Source organism: Amblyraja radiata, chromosome 1 (assembly GCF_010909765.2).
Source record: "Amblyraja radiata isolate CabotCenter1 chromosome 1, sAmbRad1.1.pri, whole genome shotgun sequence".
Classification (NCBI taxonomy): Eukaryota; Metazoa; Chordata; class Chondrichthyes; order Rajiformes; family Rajidae; genus Amblyraja; species Amblyraja radiata.
In genome coordinates, this window is record NC_045956.1 from 156,383,253 (window position 1) to 156,402,990 (window position 19,738).

Below are 19,738 nucleotides of genomic sequence, written 5' to 3' on the forward strand. Positions count from 1 at the left end.
AGATGCGTGGATAGTCTGTTGGCTCCCTGGTGCCAGGGTTCAGGATGTCACGAGCCAAATTCTGAACATCCTCGAGAGAGAAGGTGAACAGCCGGCAGTAGTTGTGCACGTAGGCTCAAACGACATCGGGAAGAAGAGGAAGAAGGTTCTCCAGCATGACTTCAGAGAGTTGTGAAGAAGACTGAAATGCCGGACTTCTAGGGTGGTTATCACTGGATTGCTTCCAGTACCACATGCTAGTGAGGACAGGAACAGGGAGATAGGGGATCTGAATGTGTGGCTGAGGGGCTGGTGCAGGAAGCAAAGATTTAGATTTATAGACCACTGGGATCTCTTCTGGGGTTGGGGTGACCTGTACAAAAGGGACGGGAGGGGGACCGACAATCTGGCAGACAGCTTTGCTAGGGCTACACGTGTGGGTTTAAACTAAGTAGTGGGGGGGGAGGGATTGACAAATTGGGAGTATAAAGATGGAGTTGAAGGGGAAGTGGCTACAGGAAAAATTACAAAAGATTCTCGAATTAATGTGAAGGATAGCTCGAGAATGGACAACAGAGTGGTCAGGGCAAATTGTGAGGTGGGAAGTGAATACGGAGGTCAGAAGTACTGTATATGAATGCGCGAAGTATAAGGAATAAAGTGGACGAGCTTGAAGCTCAGTTAGAAACTGGCAAGTATGATGTTACTGAGACATGGCTGCAAGAGGGCCAGGGCTGGGAACTGAATATTCAAGGGTATACCTCCTATCGAAAAGACAGACAGATGGGCAGAGGGGGTGGGGTTGCCCTGTTGGTGAGGAATGAAATTCAGTCCCTTGCAAGGGGTGACAATGAAACAGGAGATGTGGAGTCAGTATGGATAGAACTAAGGAATTGTAAGGGTAAAAAGACCCTAATGGGACTAATCTACAGGCCCCAAACAGTAGCCTGGGCATAGCGTGCAAGTTGAATCAGGAGTTAAAATTGGCATGTAGTAAAAGTAATGGTGTGGTTGTTATGGGAGATTTCAACATGCAGGTAGACTGGGAAAATCAGGTTGGTACTGGACCCCAAGAAAGGGACTTTGTAGAGTGCCTTTGCGATGGATTCTTTGAACAGCTTGTATTGGAGCCTACCAGGGAGAAGGCAATTCTGGATTTAGTGTTATGTAATGAACCGGATTTGATAAAGGACCTCAAGGTTAATGAGCCATTAGGAAGCAGTGACCATAACATGGTCAGGTTTAATCTACAATAGGAGAGGGAGAAGAGTAGATCGGAGGTGTCAGTGTTGCAGTTGAATAAAGGAGACTATGGGACCATGAGGGAGGAGCTGGCCAAAGTTGACTGGAAAGGGATGACAGTAGAACAAAAATGGCAGGTGTTTCTAGTAATAATACAGAAGGTGCAGGATCAGTTCATTCCTAGGAGGAAGAAAGATTCCAAGGGGTGAAAGGGACGACCATGGCTGACAAGGGACGTCAGGGACAGTATAAAAATTAAATCGAAGAAGTACAATGTAGCAAAGATGATCGGGAAGCAAGAGGATTGGGTAATGTTTAAAGAACAACAGAAGATAACCAAAAAGACAATACGAGGAGAAAAGATGAGGTACGAAGGTAAGCTAGCCAAGAATATAAAGCAAGTTCAAGTCAAGTGAGTTTATTGTCATGTGTCCCTGTATAGGACAATGAAATTCTTGCTTTGCTTAAGCACACAGAAAATAGTAGGCATTTACTACAAAACAGATAAATGTGTCCATATACCATGATAAAAATATATACACACATGAATAAATAAACTGGTAGTGCAAATAACAGAAAGTGGTTGCTAATAATCAGAGTTTTGTCCGAGCCAGGTTTAATAGCCTGATGGCTGAGGGGAAGTAGCTATTCCTGAACCTGGTTGTTGCAGTCTTCAGGCTCCTGTACCTTCTACCTGAAGGTAGCAGGGAGATGAGTGTGTGGCCAGGATGGTGTGGGTCTTTGATGATACTGCCAGCCTTTTTGAGGCAGCGACTGCGATAAATCCCCTCGCTGGAAGGAAGATCAGAGCCGATGATGGACTGGGCAGTGTTTACTACTTTTTGTAGTCTTTTCCTCTCCAGGGCGCTCAAATTGCCGAACCAAGCCACGATGCAACCGGTCAGCATGCTCTCGACTGTGCACCTGTAGAAGTTAGAGAGAGTCTTCCTTGACAATCCGACTCTCCGTAATCTTCTCAGGAAGTAGAGGCGCTGATGAGCTTTTTTGATAATTGCGTTAGTGTTCTCGGACCAGGAAAGATCTTCAGAGATGTGCACGCCCAGGAATTTGAAGTTCTTGACCCTTTCAACCATCGACCCGTTGATATAAATGGGGCTGTGGGTCCCCCTCCTACTCCTTCCAAAGTCCACAATCAGTTTCTTGGTTTTGCTGGTGTTGAGGGCCAGGTTATTGCGCTGGCACCATATGGACAGTTGCTCGATCCCTCTTCTGTACTCTGACTCATCCCCATCAGTGATACGCCCCATAATAGTGGTGTCGTCAGCGAACTTGATGATGGAGTTCGCACTGTGGTTCGCTACGCAGTCATGGGTATAGAGTGAGTACAGCAGGGGGCTGAGCACGCAGCCTTGAGGTGCTCCCGTGCTGATTGTTATTGAGGCTGACACATTTCCACCAATACGAACAGACTGTGGTCTGTGGACGAGGAAGTCGAGGATCCAGTTGCAGAGGGATGCGCAGAGACCCAGTTCTGCGAGTTTGGTAACCAGTTTGGAGGGGATGATTGTGTTAAATGCCGAGCTGTAATCAATGAATAACAGCCTGACATATGAGTTTTTGTTGTCCAAGTGGTCCAGTGCGGAGTGGAGGGCCAGCGAGATCGCATCCACCGTTGATCTGTTGTGGCGGTACGCGAACTGCAGTGGGTCCAGGTTTTTGTCGATGTAGAAGTTGATTTGCTCCATGATCAACCTCTCAAAGCACTTCATCACCACCGGCGTTAGTGCCACTGGTCGATAGTCATTGAGGCATGTCACCTTACTCTTCTTGGGCACCGGTATAATTGATGCCCTTTTAAAGCAGGTGGGGACCTCAGACCTCAGAAGTGAGAGGTTGAAAATATCCGTAAAAACTCTCGCCAGTTGGTCCGCACAGGTTTTTAGAACACGGCCGGGTATACCATCAGGTCCAGGTGCTTTTCGGGGGTTCACCCCTCTGAAGGATTTCCTGACATCGGCCTCTGTGACTGAGACTGAAATGCCATCACAGCGAATGGGGGATCGGGAAGGCACATCGGTATTCTCCCTGTCAAAGCGTGCGTAAAACGCATTGAGCTCGTCAGGGAGTGATGTTACACCAGCATTCGAGCTGCCTCCTGGTTTTGCCTTGTAGGAGGTGATTGCATTCAGACCCTGCCACAGCTGCGGAACATCTGTCTCGTCCTCCAGTTTGGAGCAGAAGTCCCTTTTGGCCTTTTTGATGGCCTTACCAAGGTCGTATCTGGTCTTCATGTAGGCCACTGTATCATTGGAGGTGAATGCCCTGTGTCTGGACTTCAGGGGAGTGCGGATCTCAAAGTTCATCCAAGGTTTCTGATTGGGAAACACTCGGAAGGTTTTTGTAGGGATGCAATCCTCCACACATTTCTTTATGAAGTCTGTAACGACTGTGGCATATTCGTTCAAGTCCGTTGCCGAGTCCTTGAACATTGCCCAGTCTACAGACTCCAAACAGTCCTGGAGTCAGGATAGTAAACGCTTCTTTAAGGTATGTGAAGAGGAAAAAATTAGTTAAGACCAAAGTTGGACCCTTGAAGACTGAAAAAGGTGAATTTATTATGGGGAACAAGGAAATGGCAGATGAGTTGAACAGGTACTTTGGATCTGTCTTCACTAAGGAGGACACAAATAATCTTCCTGATATAGTAGTGGCCAGAGGACCTGGGGTGCAGAGGAACTGAAGGAAATCCACATTAGGCAGGAAATGGTGTTGGATAGACTGATGGGACTGAAGACTGATAAATCCCCAGGGCCTGATGGTCTGCATCCTAGGGTACTTAAGGAAGTGGCTCTAGAAATCGTGGATGCATTGGTGATAATTTTCCAATGTTCTATAGACTCAGGATCAGTTCCTGTGGATTGGAGGGTAACTAATGTTATCCCACTTTTTAAGAAAGGCGGGAGAGAGAAAACGGGGAATTATAGAACATTTAGCCTGACATCGGTGGTGGGGAAGATGCTGGAGTCAATTATAAAAGATGAGATAGCCGTACATTTGGATAGCAGTAACAGGATCGGTCCGAGTCAGCATGGATTTACGAAGGGGAAATCATGCTTGACTAATCTTCTGGAATTTTTTGAAGATGTAACTAGGCAAATGGACAAGGGAGAGCCAGTGGATGTAGTGTACCTGGACTTTCAGAAAGCATTTTATAAGGTCCCGCAAATTAGATTAGTGGGCAAAATTATGGCACATGGTATTGGGGGTAGAATGCTGACATGGATAGAGAAGTGGTTGGCAGACAGGAAACAAAGAGTAGGGATTAACGGGTCCCTTTCAGAATGGCAGGCAGTGACTAGTGGGGTACCGCAAGGCTCGGTGCTGGCTCGAAGGGCCAAATAGCCTAGTCCTGCTACTATTGTCTATTGTCTATTGAATGACGGTGCTGGCTCAAAGGGCCGAATGGCCTACTTCTGCACCTATTGTCTATTGTCTATAATGCTTAACACTAAACCATGTAAGTGTGCATTAGATGAGCTTCCAATGGCTTGTCCAAGGAGTGAGGATTTAAGTTAACTAAAGGGAGGTCTAGGAGAGAAGCTCGCAGCGTGTGTCCGTGGTTGGCAGAGGTGGCTCAACCAGTTGGAGGGCAATTAAAATCAGGAGATAAAAAGTGAAGTTGCTCGTTGTCTAAGAGTGTTGGGCTGATTAGAGATGGGGAGGAGCAGGACTAAGGTGCAATTTGAGTATTTTAAAACTAGATATTACTTATACCCTATCCAGTATGAGTTACCCCACACAGTTGCAAATGAAAGGCAGACACAAAATGCTGGAGTAACTCCGTGGGACACACAGCATCTCTGGAATTAAGGAATGGGTGATGTTTTGGGTGGAGACCCTTCTTCAGAGTGCAAATGAATATGGCTTAACATGCACGTTGGAGCTTTGTAGGACTGAGCAGAATTTGTTTTGTAAGAGAATGGGTTAATTAAGAGCAGTGAGCAAGGTTTATCATGTCTTATGAACTTGATTGAGTTTTTTCGAGAGGGTGACAAAGGTTATTGAGCATACCGCAGTGGATTTTAGTAAGGTAGCTGAAAAGTCCCTTGTGGTATGCTTATTTAGAAGATTAAGATGTACAGGATCCACTGACTTCTATTGTTATCTGGCAGTGCTACTTCCACGCTGTTACTCGGGTGGGATAAAAGCGGCCAATGGAGTTCCACAGAGGTCTACACTGGGACCTCAGTTTGTGATATTTACAAACAACTTGGATGTAAATATAGATGTGTTGGTTAGTAAGTTTGCAGACAACACCAAAATTGACTGAGGAAGGCTGTCAACGTATACAACGAGATATAGATCAGCTGCAGAAATGGGCAGAAAAATAATGCAGGGAATAGAGGTATATGGATCACATGCAGGCATAGGCGATTAGTTTAACTTGGCATCATGTTTTGCATGGACTTAGTGGCCGAAGGGCCTGTTCCTGTGCTGTAGGGTTTCGGCCCGAAACGTCGCCTATTTCCTTCGCTCCATAGATGCTGCTGCACCCGCTGAGTTTCTCCAGCATTTTTGTGTACCTTCGAACTTCCAGCATCTACAGTTCCTTCTTGAACACCTGTGCTGTAGTGCTCTGTTCTACAATGCCTCACTGAAATAGTTGATGCGAGAGTTACTTTTTGACTGGCATGGATATAAAACGATGAATGACCTATATTATACATTTTATGACCAAAGGATTGAGCAGCGAATAAGCTGTTGCAAGCATGAGTGGATGTTATGGATGTGGAAAATTGGTGGTTTGAGTAATGGATATGTGATCAGAAGCTTACTTCTGGGTCAATTATATAACCACGGTTTTGAAGTCTAGTTCAGCCTTAAGACAGTTTTCCAAGTAAGGTATTAAATTTGTGACTCCTCCAAAGACTTGGGCATGTAGACCTGCAGGCTTGTGTGTTCCTGCACCACCTTTCACATAAAGAAATGTACTTCATATCTGATGTTTCATGTCTCCCCATTTACTGTTCGAATTGTCCTGCTATCCTCACTTTCAACCTTTCTCATCTTGAATCTTTGAAATATTGTCCTTTGTAACTTACAAAGGTCTGAAGTAATGAATCTTGTAAGTAATGTTTGTCTGGGTTGTCCCTCAGGAGATTTGTTTTTTGCTGACTTTAATGTAGTTGTAAGATTTGTATTGGTTCTTGTACCTTTCTCATTTACAACTTCTAAAATTTTAGGGTGGAAACGCTGCAAATGTCTTTTCAAATTTGAAGCTCTTGTTGGAGCATTTTTTATCAGAGCCAGAGAAACAACTGAGTTTTGTTTCACACAATCTTTCACCATCATCATCTTCTATCATACACTGACACACAAAACGTTTCTCATCTGTAGTTATTGTTAAATGTTCAAAAACAGCTGATCGTTTGGAGTTTTCTTTGCCATTGAGAATGGGGCTTTAGATTTCAAACTTGCTAACTTGGGAAATTTTAATTAACTCAAAAATTTTCACTGAAAAAGAAAATAATTAATGTCATTAGTGAATGAATAGTGCCTGAAATGGAATTATTAATGTATTTTATATATAACAAAATACGGGGTTAAAGTACTGTAAATACCGACGGAAGAACTGACATACTTTACTTCCTTTTACTAACTCACTTTTGTAGTCTCCATTTATTGGTAATAATTAAATAATTTGAGGGAACTTGTTTTAAGGGATTAGGTGGGGGGGGGGGGGGGTCAAGGTGATGCAGCCCCCCCACCCCCCCCCCCTCCCCCCCGTTAGTTTAGGTTAGATTAAAGGGGGGGGGGGGGAACGCAGCCCCCCGTTAGTTTAGGTTAGCTGGTGTTTACTATACTTTTACCTAAATGAGCTCTAACCTTTTTTTTCCTTCATAACCCAACCCCTTACTAACCTTTTAACCTTGTGTCAAGCATACCACTGAAAGAGGAAATGATGCTTTGTATTGATGAAAAATTACCAAATTCTTTGACGCTTTGCCAAGACTAATGTTTACTGCTGTTGAGAAGGAATTAATCATCACTGACGATTTATTTTGCAGTGAGTCATGAAAATCCGTAATCTGTATTCATTTATAATATATTTCCTCATAAATGAATGACTACATTTACCTTTTGAATTCAGAAATTATCCAGACATATTCACTCAGTAGCAGGTGGAGGGAAATCAGCTGGTGATGGCATTTGTTTACATTTTGTTTCTTGTCGTTTTGCCGCCAGATGGCAGTACCGATGTGATTTCTCATTCTCTCAGGTGGAAATAAATTGTGCAGTATGTTTAAAAAGTGGGATTTGTTACGATTTACGTAGTGTCAGAAATTTATGTTGAGGTCGGAGTCAGGACTTTTTTACTGACTGTAATGAGTCTAGTCAAACACAAATCAAAGGTACAACACATGTTTATTAAATCTACTCACAGCATCGGTCTGCAGGACATGACAGTTCCGAGCAGCTACTCATACTGAGTGGCGTAGGCAAGCTCTTGGTAATATGAATCGCATATTAGGCGGAGCAACTACTAACAAGCATTACAATTGGCTAGTAGGAAATAACCAATCTACATCTTTCCTTGTAGAAACAAAAATAAAGCATCGATACGTGGGAACATGGTGGCTAAGCAATATAGGAAGCAGAACAATAATAAAGGGGCTGTCCCACTTGGGCGACTTAATTGGCGAGTTTAGAAGAGTGAAAAAATGACATGTTGAAGACCTCCGACTATATAGAAGACCTCCTTCGACTATGTTGGTGAGCTGCTTCGACTAGCTGCGACTAGCTATGACTAACTTCGGGAAAATTTGACACCGAATAGTGGAGAGTGAAGACGATCTCCTTCGACCTCCCTTCGACTATGATGAAGACTATCTACGACTACCTTCTTCTATCCTCGATTACCTACGACTAACATTCCGACCTACTAGGACCTACTACGACTAAACCTACGAGTAACAAAAGTATCGATTTTTTCCCATGGCGACCATTTTTTTAATTGCGGGCATTTTTTAACATATTGAAAAAATCGCCGCAACCTAGCTGAGGCCTCGAATACGCGGAGACCACTCTCGAGCATGAAGGGTAGTTACGAGGACCTCCTACGACCTTGTGTCGACCATGCTGCGAGTAAGGTTCGAGGGCAAACTCACCAGAACTCACGGATTAGGTCGCCCAAATGGGACAGCCCCTTTACACATATGGGGAAGTTGATATAGTTACTCAAAATCACCGTATCTAATGGGTGGCCTGCTAACCCGTCCAGCACGTGTGCGGTACGAACCCGCTTCACCCCCTTTCACCGGAGAAGATACCAAGGAGGGAACCGGGGATGTGATCTGGGAACCGTCGGAGCGGGGAGGTGGTGAGATAGGTGAGCTAGGCGCCGAACGCTGCGGGGAGGTCGCAGTGGAAACTGTCTCTGATAGTGGAGCAGAAGAACCGGTAGTGGGAGGGTATACAAAACGCGAGACATCTGGATATGGAGTCGCAGGACGTGGTTCCTTCACTGGAAGGATATGTTGACGGTTGCGTCTGTGAATGGCTCCATCCGCTTCGACCAGATAAGAGTGCGGTTCTTTGGCAAGGCTGTAGATGTGACCCAGGCTTACTGGATTTGTTGAAAAACCATTTCTGTGTATCGCGTTTGAAATGTAGTTGTTTCTGGACCGCAGACGGAGATCGAACTTGTGGCTGCAAAAGCTGCTGGGACACAGGCAGGATAGCACGGGGTTGGCGAATCATTAGTCGCTGGGCTGGGGAACCCAGTATGGGATCCATTGCAATGTTTCTTAAGTTGAGCAGGTCTAGGTAGACATCCGATTTTGCAAGGTATGAACGCTCCATTAGTTTTGCGCTTCGGACGGCTCGATCGGCGAGTCCGTTGAACTGCGGAAACTCAGGGCTGCTGGTAATATGTCGAAAGTCCCATCGTTTTGCAAAGTTTTTGAAAGTCTGGCTGGTGAACTGACTCGTTGTCGGACAGAAGACGTGCAGGGGAGCCGTACACGGAGAAGTGGCGCTGCAACTTCTCGATAACCGCTTCAGATGTAATGGTTTGGAGTAGATCGATGTCAAACCAGCCCGAATAAGAGTTGACAAGAACCAGATAGTGTTTTCCATGCTATTCAAATATATCGGTGGCTAACGTGGACCACGGTAGAGGAGGAACCGGGAGCGACAGTAAGGGCTGCTTCTGCTGATGTGGCATCAGGCTTTTGCAGATGGCGCAGACTTCAATTGGTCACGTTTGTAGTTAGTCATACCAGGCCGGTAAAACATGCTTTGTGCCCGTTGTAGGGTTGCCTCCACACCGGGGTGACCCCTGTGGATTGTGTCGAAGTTCTTGTCCCCGAGGACAGCTGGGACAACTGCCTTGTGGCCCTTGACTAAATCCCGTCCTGTAACACCAGTTCGTCGCGAACCATGAAGTATGGGGGGATTGCGAACGGGGTGTTGGATGACTGCGGACAGCAATTGTAAAGTCTCGTCGGCAGCCGTGTGCTCTGCCAGACTGCTTAAGCAATCAGTAGGAACATACGATACCTTCGTTACTGAGAACTGGTCCTGTTCAGAGAGTTGTGTTCAAGAAGGAGCTGCAGATGCTGGAAGATCGAAGGTACACAAAAATGCTGGAGAAACTCAGCGGGTGCAGCAGCATCTATGGAGCGAAGGAAATAGGCGACGTTTCGGGCCGAAACCCTTCTTCAGACTGATGGTACCCTGTCACGCATGGCATGCGGAACACCATGTGGTGCTCGAACTACAGGAGTGACGTTGGGATCAACGAAAATGTGGTACTCGAGGGGCAACAGTCTGAAGAAGGGTTTCGGCCCGAAACGTCGCCTATTTCCTTCGCTCCATAGATGCTGCTGCACCCGCTGAGTTTCTCCAGCATTTTTGTGTACCCTGTTCAGAGAGTTGTTGTTCGTTGGTTTTGCTTGGGGCTCTTGAAAGCGTCAGTTATGTGCATGCCCTTGCCTTTCTTATAGACAATGTTGAAATCAAAACGCTGCAGCTGCATCATCATACTGCTGCAGCTGCATCAAACAACTTTGCAAGATGTTGCAGTTTCAATCCTCAAGAACGAGCTTGCACCTGTTACAACATGAGCTTGCTGATAACGAATACCAAGAGCCTGATTTGCCATCCCCCACTCAGCTCTCTGAATGTACTGATAACAGTTCAGCCATCCACTCTCTCCTCCCTTCCTCTAATGAGCAACTTGACCCTGAGGACCATGTTTGTGAATAACAGACCTGTGATTGCCAAGGTTGATACTGGCGCGAAATGCAACATCATCTCGTTATCAGAGTTTTTAAAAATTCATGATGCTGAACCTATTGAAAAGGCCTCGGTCATGCTTCGGGCCTACGGGGGAGATGTTCTACATCTGCTTGGACAGACTAATTTAAAATGCACCATAGATTCGCGGCCCCATACCCTAAAGTTTTATATCGTCAAGGGGGATTCTGAGACTCTGCTCAGTATCAATGCATGCCACGATCTAGGCTTGGTATACTTTGACCGTGCTGTCCATCAACTCTTTCTCGCTGAAGGCTCCACTCAGCAAGTACTCTCTCAATACAGATAACTGTTTAACAATGAGCTTGCCAAGTTGCCCCTCGAGTACCACATTGTCGTTGATCCCAACGTCACTCCTGTAGTTCGAGCACCACATGGTGTTCCGCATGCCATGCGTGACAGGGTACACAATGAACTCATGTGGATGGTCTCCATGGGTGTTATTGTTGAAGTTACTGACCCATCTGACTGGGTTTCCACCATGGTGGTTGCAACGAAAAAAGCAAGGAGGAGATCCGTATCTGCATAAACTCCAGAGATCTTAACACTGCTATCAAATGCCCGCATTACTCTATGTGAACAGTAGAGGAAGTTGCTGCTCAAATAGGCAGCGCATCAATGTTCTCCGTTCTGGATGCCAAAAGCTCGTTTTGGCAGATTCCACTAGACCCAGACTACCTTCGGCACCCCCTTCGGCCGCTACAAATCCCTGAGAATGCCCTTTGGCATCAACTCTGCCAGCAAATTTTACCAGCGCACGATGGGACAATTGTTTGCTGAGTATCCATGCGCCATCATTGTTGATGACATTCTCGTCTACGGGCGCGATTTGGCTGAACATGATACTAATCTGAAGAAAGTACTAGTCCGTGCCAAAGACATTCAGATCAAACTCATTCCCCTGAAGTGCAAGTTTCGGGTCCCGGAAGTTACCTATGTCGGACATGTTTTCACAAGTGATGGCCTCAAGCCAGACCCATCAAAAAACTACAGAAATTACAGATTTTACCATAAGCAAAACAGAACTCTCGACCCGTGGCATGAAAATAGTTACAATTAGGACATTGAGCAGCAGACCTTCGCTGCTGCCAGGCCAGGGAGGGCTGGCAACGGCTGTTACAAGAGGTGTCTGTAAGATTGACACTATACTGCGAACACTGACCGGAGGTCACAGATTTAGTGTGAGAAGATGTTATCTCAGCAATCCGACAGGCGTGTTTGGCTTGATTATGGGTCAGGTCGTCCCTTAACTTGTTACCAAGCAGACCTCGAACAATCTTGTCACGGATGAGCACATCGCACAAATCACAAAATTGGCAGCGTGCAGCCATGTGTTTTAATTCGCGGATAAAACGTTCTATCGATTCGTCAATCTGTTGCATATGAGCATAAAACTTGGTACGTTTGATAATGTAGTTCGATGGGAGGTCAACACAACTGTCTGAACTTTGCAAGTAGGACGGCAGGGTCATCAATCGGCTCTGCAGGCACTAGGACCCGTCCATTTGCATCTAAAATAGCAGGCTCAAAGGTGAAACATTGTTGGCACGTTTCATTGCCTGGGCCAGCTAGATTGAGTAATACAGAAGCACGCACATCAGGAGGATTGTTGCAATGAATGATGCGAACACTGAGTGTAGTCACGCTCGAAAAGACGCCAGCGTTCAGCAATGTCAGAGTCAAAGATCAGAGGACTAGGACGGCAAGACGAGTTTGCCATGATAGAGGTAACTGGCACATAAACAAGTTTAAAAAAAAAGCAAACTGAGTAGGTAAGACTCACTCTCTGACACCATGTAATGAGTCGAGTCAAACGCACATCAAGATACAACACATGTTTATTAAATCTACTTACAGCATCGGTCTGCAGGACATTACAGTTCCTAGCAGTTACTCATACTGAATGGCGTAGGCAAGTTCTTGGTAATATGAATCACATAATAGGCAGAGCAACTACTAACAAGCACTACAATTGGCTAGTAGGAAATAACCAATCTACACTGACTCCAGCAGCATCAAAGTTGCTCCGACTCCGACCCGACGACTTCGACTCCACAGCCCTGTTTGTAAGTCCAGCTTGTTAATATATCAAAAAGAGCAATGCCCTTGATAACAATCCCCAAATACTGTTCGCTTCTCAGAAAACAGCTATTCATTACTGTCCTCCCTTTTACTGTTAACCAATTTCTTATCCTTAATCCTGTAATACCAGGGGTTCAAACAAACTTAAATGTTGATATTGTTCCTGCTCACTTTGCTTGTGCGTTTCTGCAGTTTCATGATCCTTTGCTTACTTCCCTGTGAACTTTTTTACTTTGAATGCATGATGAGCATACAAGTGGAAGAATTTTAAGAACTACATTGTTACAGTACAATAAACCCACAAATATTGTGCCAGTTATAAACTGAGGGTCTCAAGTAATTAAATAATTAATTGGGAGCCAACCGATATTGATCTGCTATCTTACAGAATAGACTTTCCTTTAACAATTCCTCCTTAAAGTACATAAAAATGTGGGAATTCAGTTGTATTTTCCACTGGGTCATGTATCTTTCATAAGCAATGGGGTATTCATTTATTCTTGAAGTTTAAGCCAATGCAGCTATGCCCACACGAGAATTGTTTCTGGAAACTGAAGAATAAATGTGAAAAGGAACAAGGTTTAAAAGTAAATTATTGCACATCAATTTTTGGCCAAAGCCGATTTACAAACCAGTTATTTATCATGTCACATATCAGCAGTGTTGTTGGATTGTAAGGTTTATACTTGAAGTTTTTGTATTTAGCCTTTTAAGTAAAGCTAAGCAAATTGATATATAAAGTTTATATTGTGTGAAAATCGCATAATTATCCCTCATGCCTGTTAAAAGTTGTTATGGCAATTTTGAGGTTGGAGAGTAACATCTCGGGGTTTGTTTTGTTTCTTTTGCCAAATATGATAGAAATTCACGGTAATAATTAAGCAAATAATTAAGCAAACACAGCAAAAAACTCACTTGGAAGTGCATTGGCACTGTTTGAAAGTAAAAGAATGTTCCTGCATAAAAGTGATACATTAATCGAGCAGTGTTTATAGATAATTAAGAATACCTCACAGTTTTCAAATCTGCTCGAGAGATGCTTTGAAAAATGGGTAAAACATCTAATGTAAGGAAAACAAAAAGAGGACAGGCCTGGTGAACAGCAAATAATTCAAGACCAGTGAGATCACCCACAGTTCTCAGTGCCTGGGCCGATCTTTAAGTTCAATAAATCATATTTTTCTTTACTTTGTAATTTAGCGATACAGCGTGGAAACAGGCCCTTTGACCCACCGAGTCTGCGCCACCGATCGTTCACCCCTTACGCTTGCGTAGTTCTACACACTGGACAATCTACCATTTACAGAAGCCAATTAACCCACAAACCTGTACTACTTTGGAGTATGGGAGAAAACCAGAGCACCCGGGGAAAACCCACACAGTCACAGGGAGAACGTACAAACTCTTCGCAGGCAGCACCTGTAATCAGGATCGAACCTGGATCTCTAGCGCTGTAAGGGAGCAACTCTGCCGCTGCGCCACAGTGCCCCTTCTCTCTGTATTTTAGTTAAATAGGAGCCGCCTAATACTCTTTTAATTGTGTGCATTTGAGGCTGAAAGATTAACATTGAATGGTCATATTTTTGCACCAGCAGAAAACTGCTTTGCTCTTTCAACATTCTTAGAGTTGGTAGCTCTTGATCTTCCACAGATAAGAGATTTAGTAGCTTGCATGCTTCTACAATGTGGTATGATAGATGACCCAAACTTCTTCTATCTATTCCCCACTTGCTTATCCTCAACTTATTCCTTCCCTCCTCTCACTTCACTGCACTGGCATTCTATGCCCCCATTTGCCACCAGCATCAGATTGTCATATCAACCATATCCTTGCTTGTCCATTTCCATGATTTATGCTATTTCTTCTCTGATCCATTCTTCATTCTTTGCTTCTCAAACCGTTTCCAACAAATGAACCTGTCTTGCTCTTTTGCTCCTATTAACCATCTGATAGAGCAAGTAGGGAGAAATAGATAATTTTAATTAATAATCAAGAAATAATCTAGATATAATGAATCTAGATGAGAAATTAAAATTATTTTGACTTGTAAACTACGCTACCTCAAATGCAATTGAATCCCATAGAAATTTTGTGTGTGGTGGGGGGGGGGGGGGGGGGGGGACATGCCTGGAAGAAGGGTCATTTGCAAAGAAATTTTACCTTCAGCATTTCTTTCAAGGAAACGACCTTTACACACTGCTAAATAGGACTTTCTGTCCTTTAAAACTAAGATTGCATGTAATTCCATGATTCGTCGTGTGTTTCTGCTGAAGGAGACTGGTGAGAAGCTTGGCATTTATCTCATGTAAAACTCAAAGTAAATTACCCTCTGTTAATCTTGAATCCCTTACAGTGACATTCTGGGCTAATAAATGTGAGGGAACATTCCATCTTGCACATCCCATCAGCAAAATAAGTATGGGATCTACCATGCATTTTCTTTTTGAATTACTATTGGATAGGTGACAGATGTTGCAAGCTGATAGCATCCAATTTATATTTTAGATGTCAAACACACAGATATGGACAGAAGGTTGGATTTACTCAGTAGTCTAAAATACGATCAATAATATAAAATCAATGACGAGACTGAGTGAGAACATTAAAAAATAATTAAGATGGTCTTTCAGATTCTGTATATTGTTCTTGGAGGATGCATCAATTACAACAATTGGTAGCAGCATAACTCTTGAAGGTATTATCAATTTAATTGTGATTGGTATGTCCATTTGTGGTATAAATGGGAAATGGTCTTTGTGTCTATTAAACATTTATTCCTACAATGCACCTGTTAAACCAGCAGATGGCACTGGCATATTAAGCATGATAGATTCAGTAAAATTAAAGGCGGCTATTGCCAGAATATCAACTGATATGGCCATGGTTCTTCAGAGAGAATGTTATTTTCTCCTTACAAACATTAATTATACAGTTATCTTCACACCTGTATTTACAATCTACCATGCTTGAAATAAGGATAGTCAAACAAATAATTTAGACATTTGTATCCCTGATTCAATGCATAATTTGGCTTTTTGTGTGTGGCTTATTTAGAATTATGTAATCAAATCTCTCCTTTGAAATGGGAATAAGAAGTGAGCCATCTCTACTCAACTGTTGGATGACGTTTCGGGTCGACACCCTTTATCAGACATTATGTCTGAAGAAGTGTCGCAACCTGAAATGTCACCCATTCCTTCTCTCCAGAGATGCTGCCTGTCCTGCTGAGTTACTCCAGCTTTTTGGGTCTATCTTCAGGTTCAACCAGCATCTGCAGTTCCTTCCTACACATTTTGTCTACTCAATTGTTTACTTGTTTAAAAGAAAAGCCAAATTATGCATTACAAGGTTAATTCCTGGGATGGCGGGACTGTCATATGCTGAGAGAATGGAGCGGCTGGGCTTGTACACTCTGGAGTCTAGAAGGATGAGAGGGTATCTCATTGAAACATATAAGATTGTTAAGGGCTTGGACACGATAGAGGCAGGAAACATGTTCCCGATGTTGGGAGAGTCCAGAACCAGAGGCCACAGTTTAAGAATAAGGAGTAAGCCATTTAGAACGGAGACGAGGAAACACTTTTTCTCACAGAGAGTGGTGAGTCTGTGGAAATCTCTACCTCAGAGGGCGGTGGAGGCAGGTTCTCTGGATGCTTTCAAGAGAGAGCTAGATAGGGCTCTTAAAAATAGCGGAGTCAGGGGATATGGGGAGAAGGCAGGAACGGGGTACTGATTGTGGATGATCAGCCATGATCACATTGAATGGCGGTGCTGGCTCGAAGGGCCAAATGGCCCACTCCTGCACCGATTGTCTATTGTCTATTGTCTAAAATGACAGGAAAATTTTAAAAAGCATTTCTTTGGGAACTTAAGGGCCTGTCCCACGAGCATGCGACTGCATGCGTCAAGCGCGACCAAACCGGAAGCGGGTGCCGCACGGAGGTCGAGTGATCCCCGTACAGGTCCTGTCTCATCAGCATGCGACTGCATGCGGCGAGCGTGACCAAACCAGAAGCGGGGGCCGCGCGGAGGTCGAGTGATCCCCGTACAGGTCCTGTCTCATCAGCATGCGACTGCATGCGGCGAGCGTGACCAAACCAGAAGCGGGGGCCGCGCGGAGGTCGAGTGATCCCATACGAGTTGAGCAAAGTCCGCGGGAAGTTCGCGCTAGGCGTATGCCGTCAAGACGCTGCGTACGGCGTCGAGATGCTGCGCACGCCCGTCGAGGCGGTGCGTACGGCCTCAATGCGGCTGTGGGCCGGCAGGCCGTTGCCGCGCGGAATTTTTGGATAGTGTCAGTTTTTCGGAGCCCCGCGCGATGTCGGGACCAGCTCCGCACAACTCCATACGGCTCCGGCGATCGAAGTGGGACCGGCTCCGCGAGACCGTACGGCTCAAGCTACCACGTTAGGTCGCGCTTGCCGCATGCAGTCACATGCTCATGGGACAGGCCCTTTAGTCACTAACATTGGATTTGTTAACTCAGAGTGATTGGTACCATCATGGAGAATCATTGGGGACTGGGTCCCTGCTTGAGGAACCACCTAGAGCCAAGGAAATATGATTTGAGGGAGGCTGTGGCAGAATAAGTTTTCCTTGAAGCTAGAGATTACTTTTTTATAAAAGAAAGTTGTGTTATAATTGCTGAGGAATTAACTAAAGGAGGTCTTTAAATTAATATTTGGAAATTAATTTGGTGGCAATTTCCTGGTTCTTTCTAGACGAGACCAAGAAAGAACTGGAGGTTTATCTTGGTGGGCACCTAGAAGGGGGGAATGCATCTGAGACGGATAAACAATAATATCAATTGTACAGACAATCCTAAATTCACTTGCACACTCAAAGTATGGTTGGAGAGGGTAATAGAGAGGTAGCTGGTGGAAGAGAAAACAATTTACAGATGATTTCTGCATTCTAGCTTGGTCATGGAGTTGTTAAGCAGTTTTCTTTGGACTGGTGAACCCTTCATGGATCAATTATTTTTTTTAACTAACATTTATAGTAATTAATGCCCAAAAGTCTTGAGGGCTGGAACAGCTTGTCATATGTTGACCATTTCCATTGGTTTATTCTGTATTCTGTTTATGATCTCTAAATTACATTTATACAGGCATTTGCTTGAGTATTGATTTTGAGTATGACTCGTGATAGCAGGTGTGATTGTCCTTGATGAGTTATTAGATAGTGAAATAACAATTTTTTGCAAAAGACAAATAAGCAAAATTTACTTTTGTCCTATTGTCCCCATCCTCAAAAGAATATTGGAGGCAAGGATTTCTCTTAATAATAAATATTATTTTACATGATCTTCAAACTGAAATTAGCAGCTGCAATCACATCTTTTTAACTGCCAGTCTATTTTGGAACTATTGTAAAGACCAGTAAATAGTTAAGCCATCGTGCACCTGTAACACCTGATGAGGCATCTAACCTTAAATGTTATTAAACTACAAAATCAATGCATTGAATTTAGTGGGTTTCATTGCATTCTAGATAAAACCTTTAGCGTCGAGATATTGCAAGTATTAAATATAAATGAAAAAATTGCAGATCAAAATCTGCAAATACTAAGATTGATATTTGCAAGTAATTTCTATGGAGTTAAATCTGGAAATCATATCATCTATAAAATTATGCTCTATGCTATAGGAAACAAGAAGAACGAGTACAGCAGGTGCGGAAAAAGCTGGAGGAAGCTCTAATGGCAGACGAGTTAGCACGAGCAGAGGAAGTCACAGAAGAAGGACATGTGGAACAAGAGCAATATGATGCACATGGGTAAGATGTTCATTGCAACGTTGGGTGAAACAATGGAGTGGACTGGGTAGGCATTGCTTGTGTGCATTTTAGGATTATCATGACTGGAACACAAATTAAGGTAAATGGGTACCTTGGCAATACATAATCCCATAAACTGTAAAATGGTTTTAACTTGTCCACTGATCATTCGAAAGGGGAAAAAGGTCAGTCCTTTTCAGAAACTGAAAAGCTTCCACAGTTACTACTTCAAATTTTGTGACTTTCAATTTTCACTGACTGTTGCAAATGTGCTATTGGAAACTTGAAAGTGTGAAAGTATTTTTGTGAAATTTTTTTTTGTTGCCTGCTGAGAAGAAAGCTTTCTGGATTTTGTTTTTCACCTAAAATTCATTTTAACAAATGATAATGTATCAAGGAAAAATTATTTAAAATGTGGAGGGAAAATAGGGATGCTTTGAGATAATGGCAGCAATGGTTTTCTCTCAGCAAATTACCCTGCTCCAGCCTAGTTTCAAATCTGTTGGTTTATCAGAAATTCTTCCATTTAACAATTTGTGCAGAACTTGCAGACATTACTCCATTTAAATGGGCAAATGAAATCAATGGCACGATCGGAGCACAGGAAGTAGCAACATATTTTACAGTAGTATTATTTGGTGTATAGATGCAAGTTATGCTTAGTAAAGTCCAAAACGTGAGCAAATAATCTGTTGCTTCACACTTATTGTGGAGTAATTGTCACATACTACTCTTCACAGTAGCGCACAGGGATAGTTTAAGTCCAGTGAAGAAAATAGGTGATGTTTCATTTTCTAGCCTGTAAGTACTGCAATGGAAAATCAACTTGGATTTATGCTCAAGTCTTTTGAATGATGCAGGAACCCAAAACATTTTGATTCCACTGAGCCATACTTGACATCTGTGCTTTTCTATTTTGTACTGGGACATGGAATACCCGTCACAAAAAGACTTTTTCAGATTGATTGATTCATCCATTGTAAAACTTCTGCTATAAAAAAATATTTTCTATTTTATTCTTGCAGACTGTGACATAAAGTTAGATCAATTACTTCTGTGGCCTTTAAACTTCAAGAATATTTTTTTCCAAGGATAATAATAATGCTATAAATTATAAACATGAATGTAGAAATGAAAATGAACATGCTCACCCACTTTGAAAATGTGACCCAGTCTCTAAATATCTTATACCTCTCATTCCTTTGCTAACCACCAAATCACACACTCGTGAAAGGCTAGATGCTATTACATTATAGAATTTAGTAATTGGTTTGTTGTTGTCACGTGGATCCATTATTCAGTGAAAAACCTTTTTGCGTGCTATCTAGGCGAATTATAACATACATAAGTACATCAGGGTGGTGCAAAAGAAAA

The 19,738-nt window shown here is 43.3% G+C and overlaps 1 protein-coding gene across 1 annotated transcript in view; it reads left to right on the forward strand.

Annotated features, from left to right (window-relative positions):
• Positions 1-19,738, forward strand: part of LOC116980822 (methyl-CpG-binding domain protein 2-like) — a 95,723-nt gene that overhangs the window by 62,467 nt on the left and 13,518 nt on the right. The window contains exon 7 of the mRNA XM_033033428.1: positions 18,236-18,364. Coding sequence (XP_032889319.1) covers positions 18,236-18,364 — 129 coding nt within the window. The remainder of the gene's footprint in view (positions 1-18,235; positions 18,365-19,738) is intronic.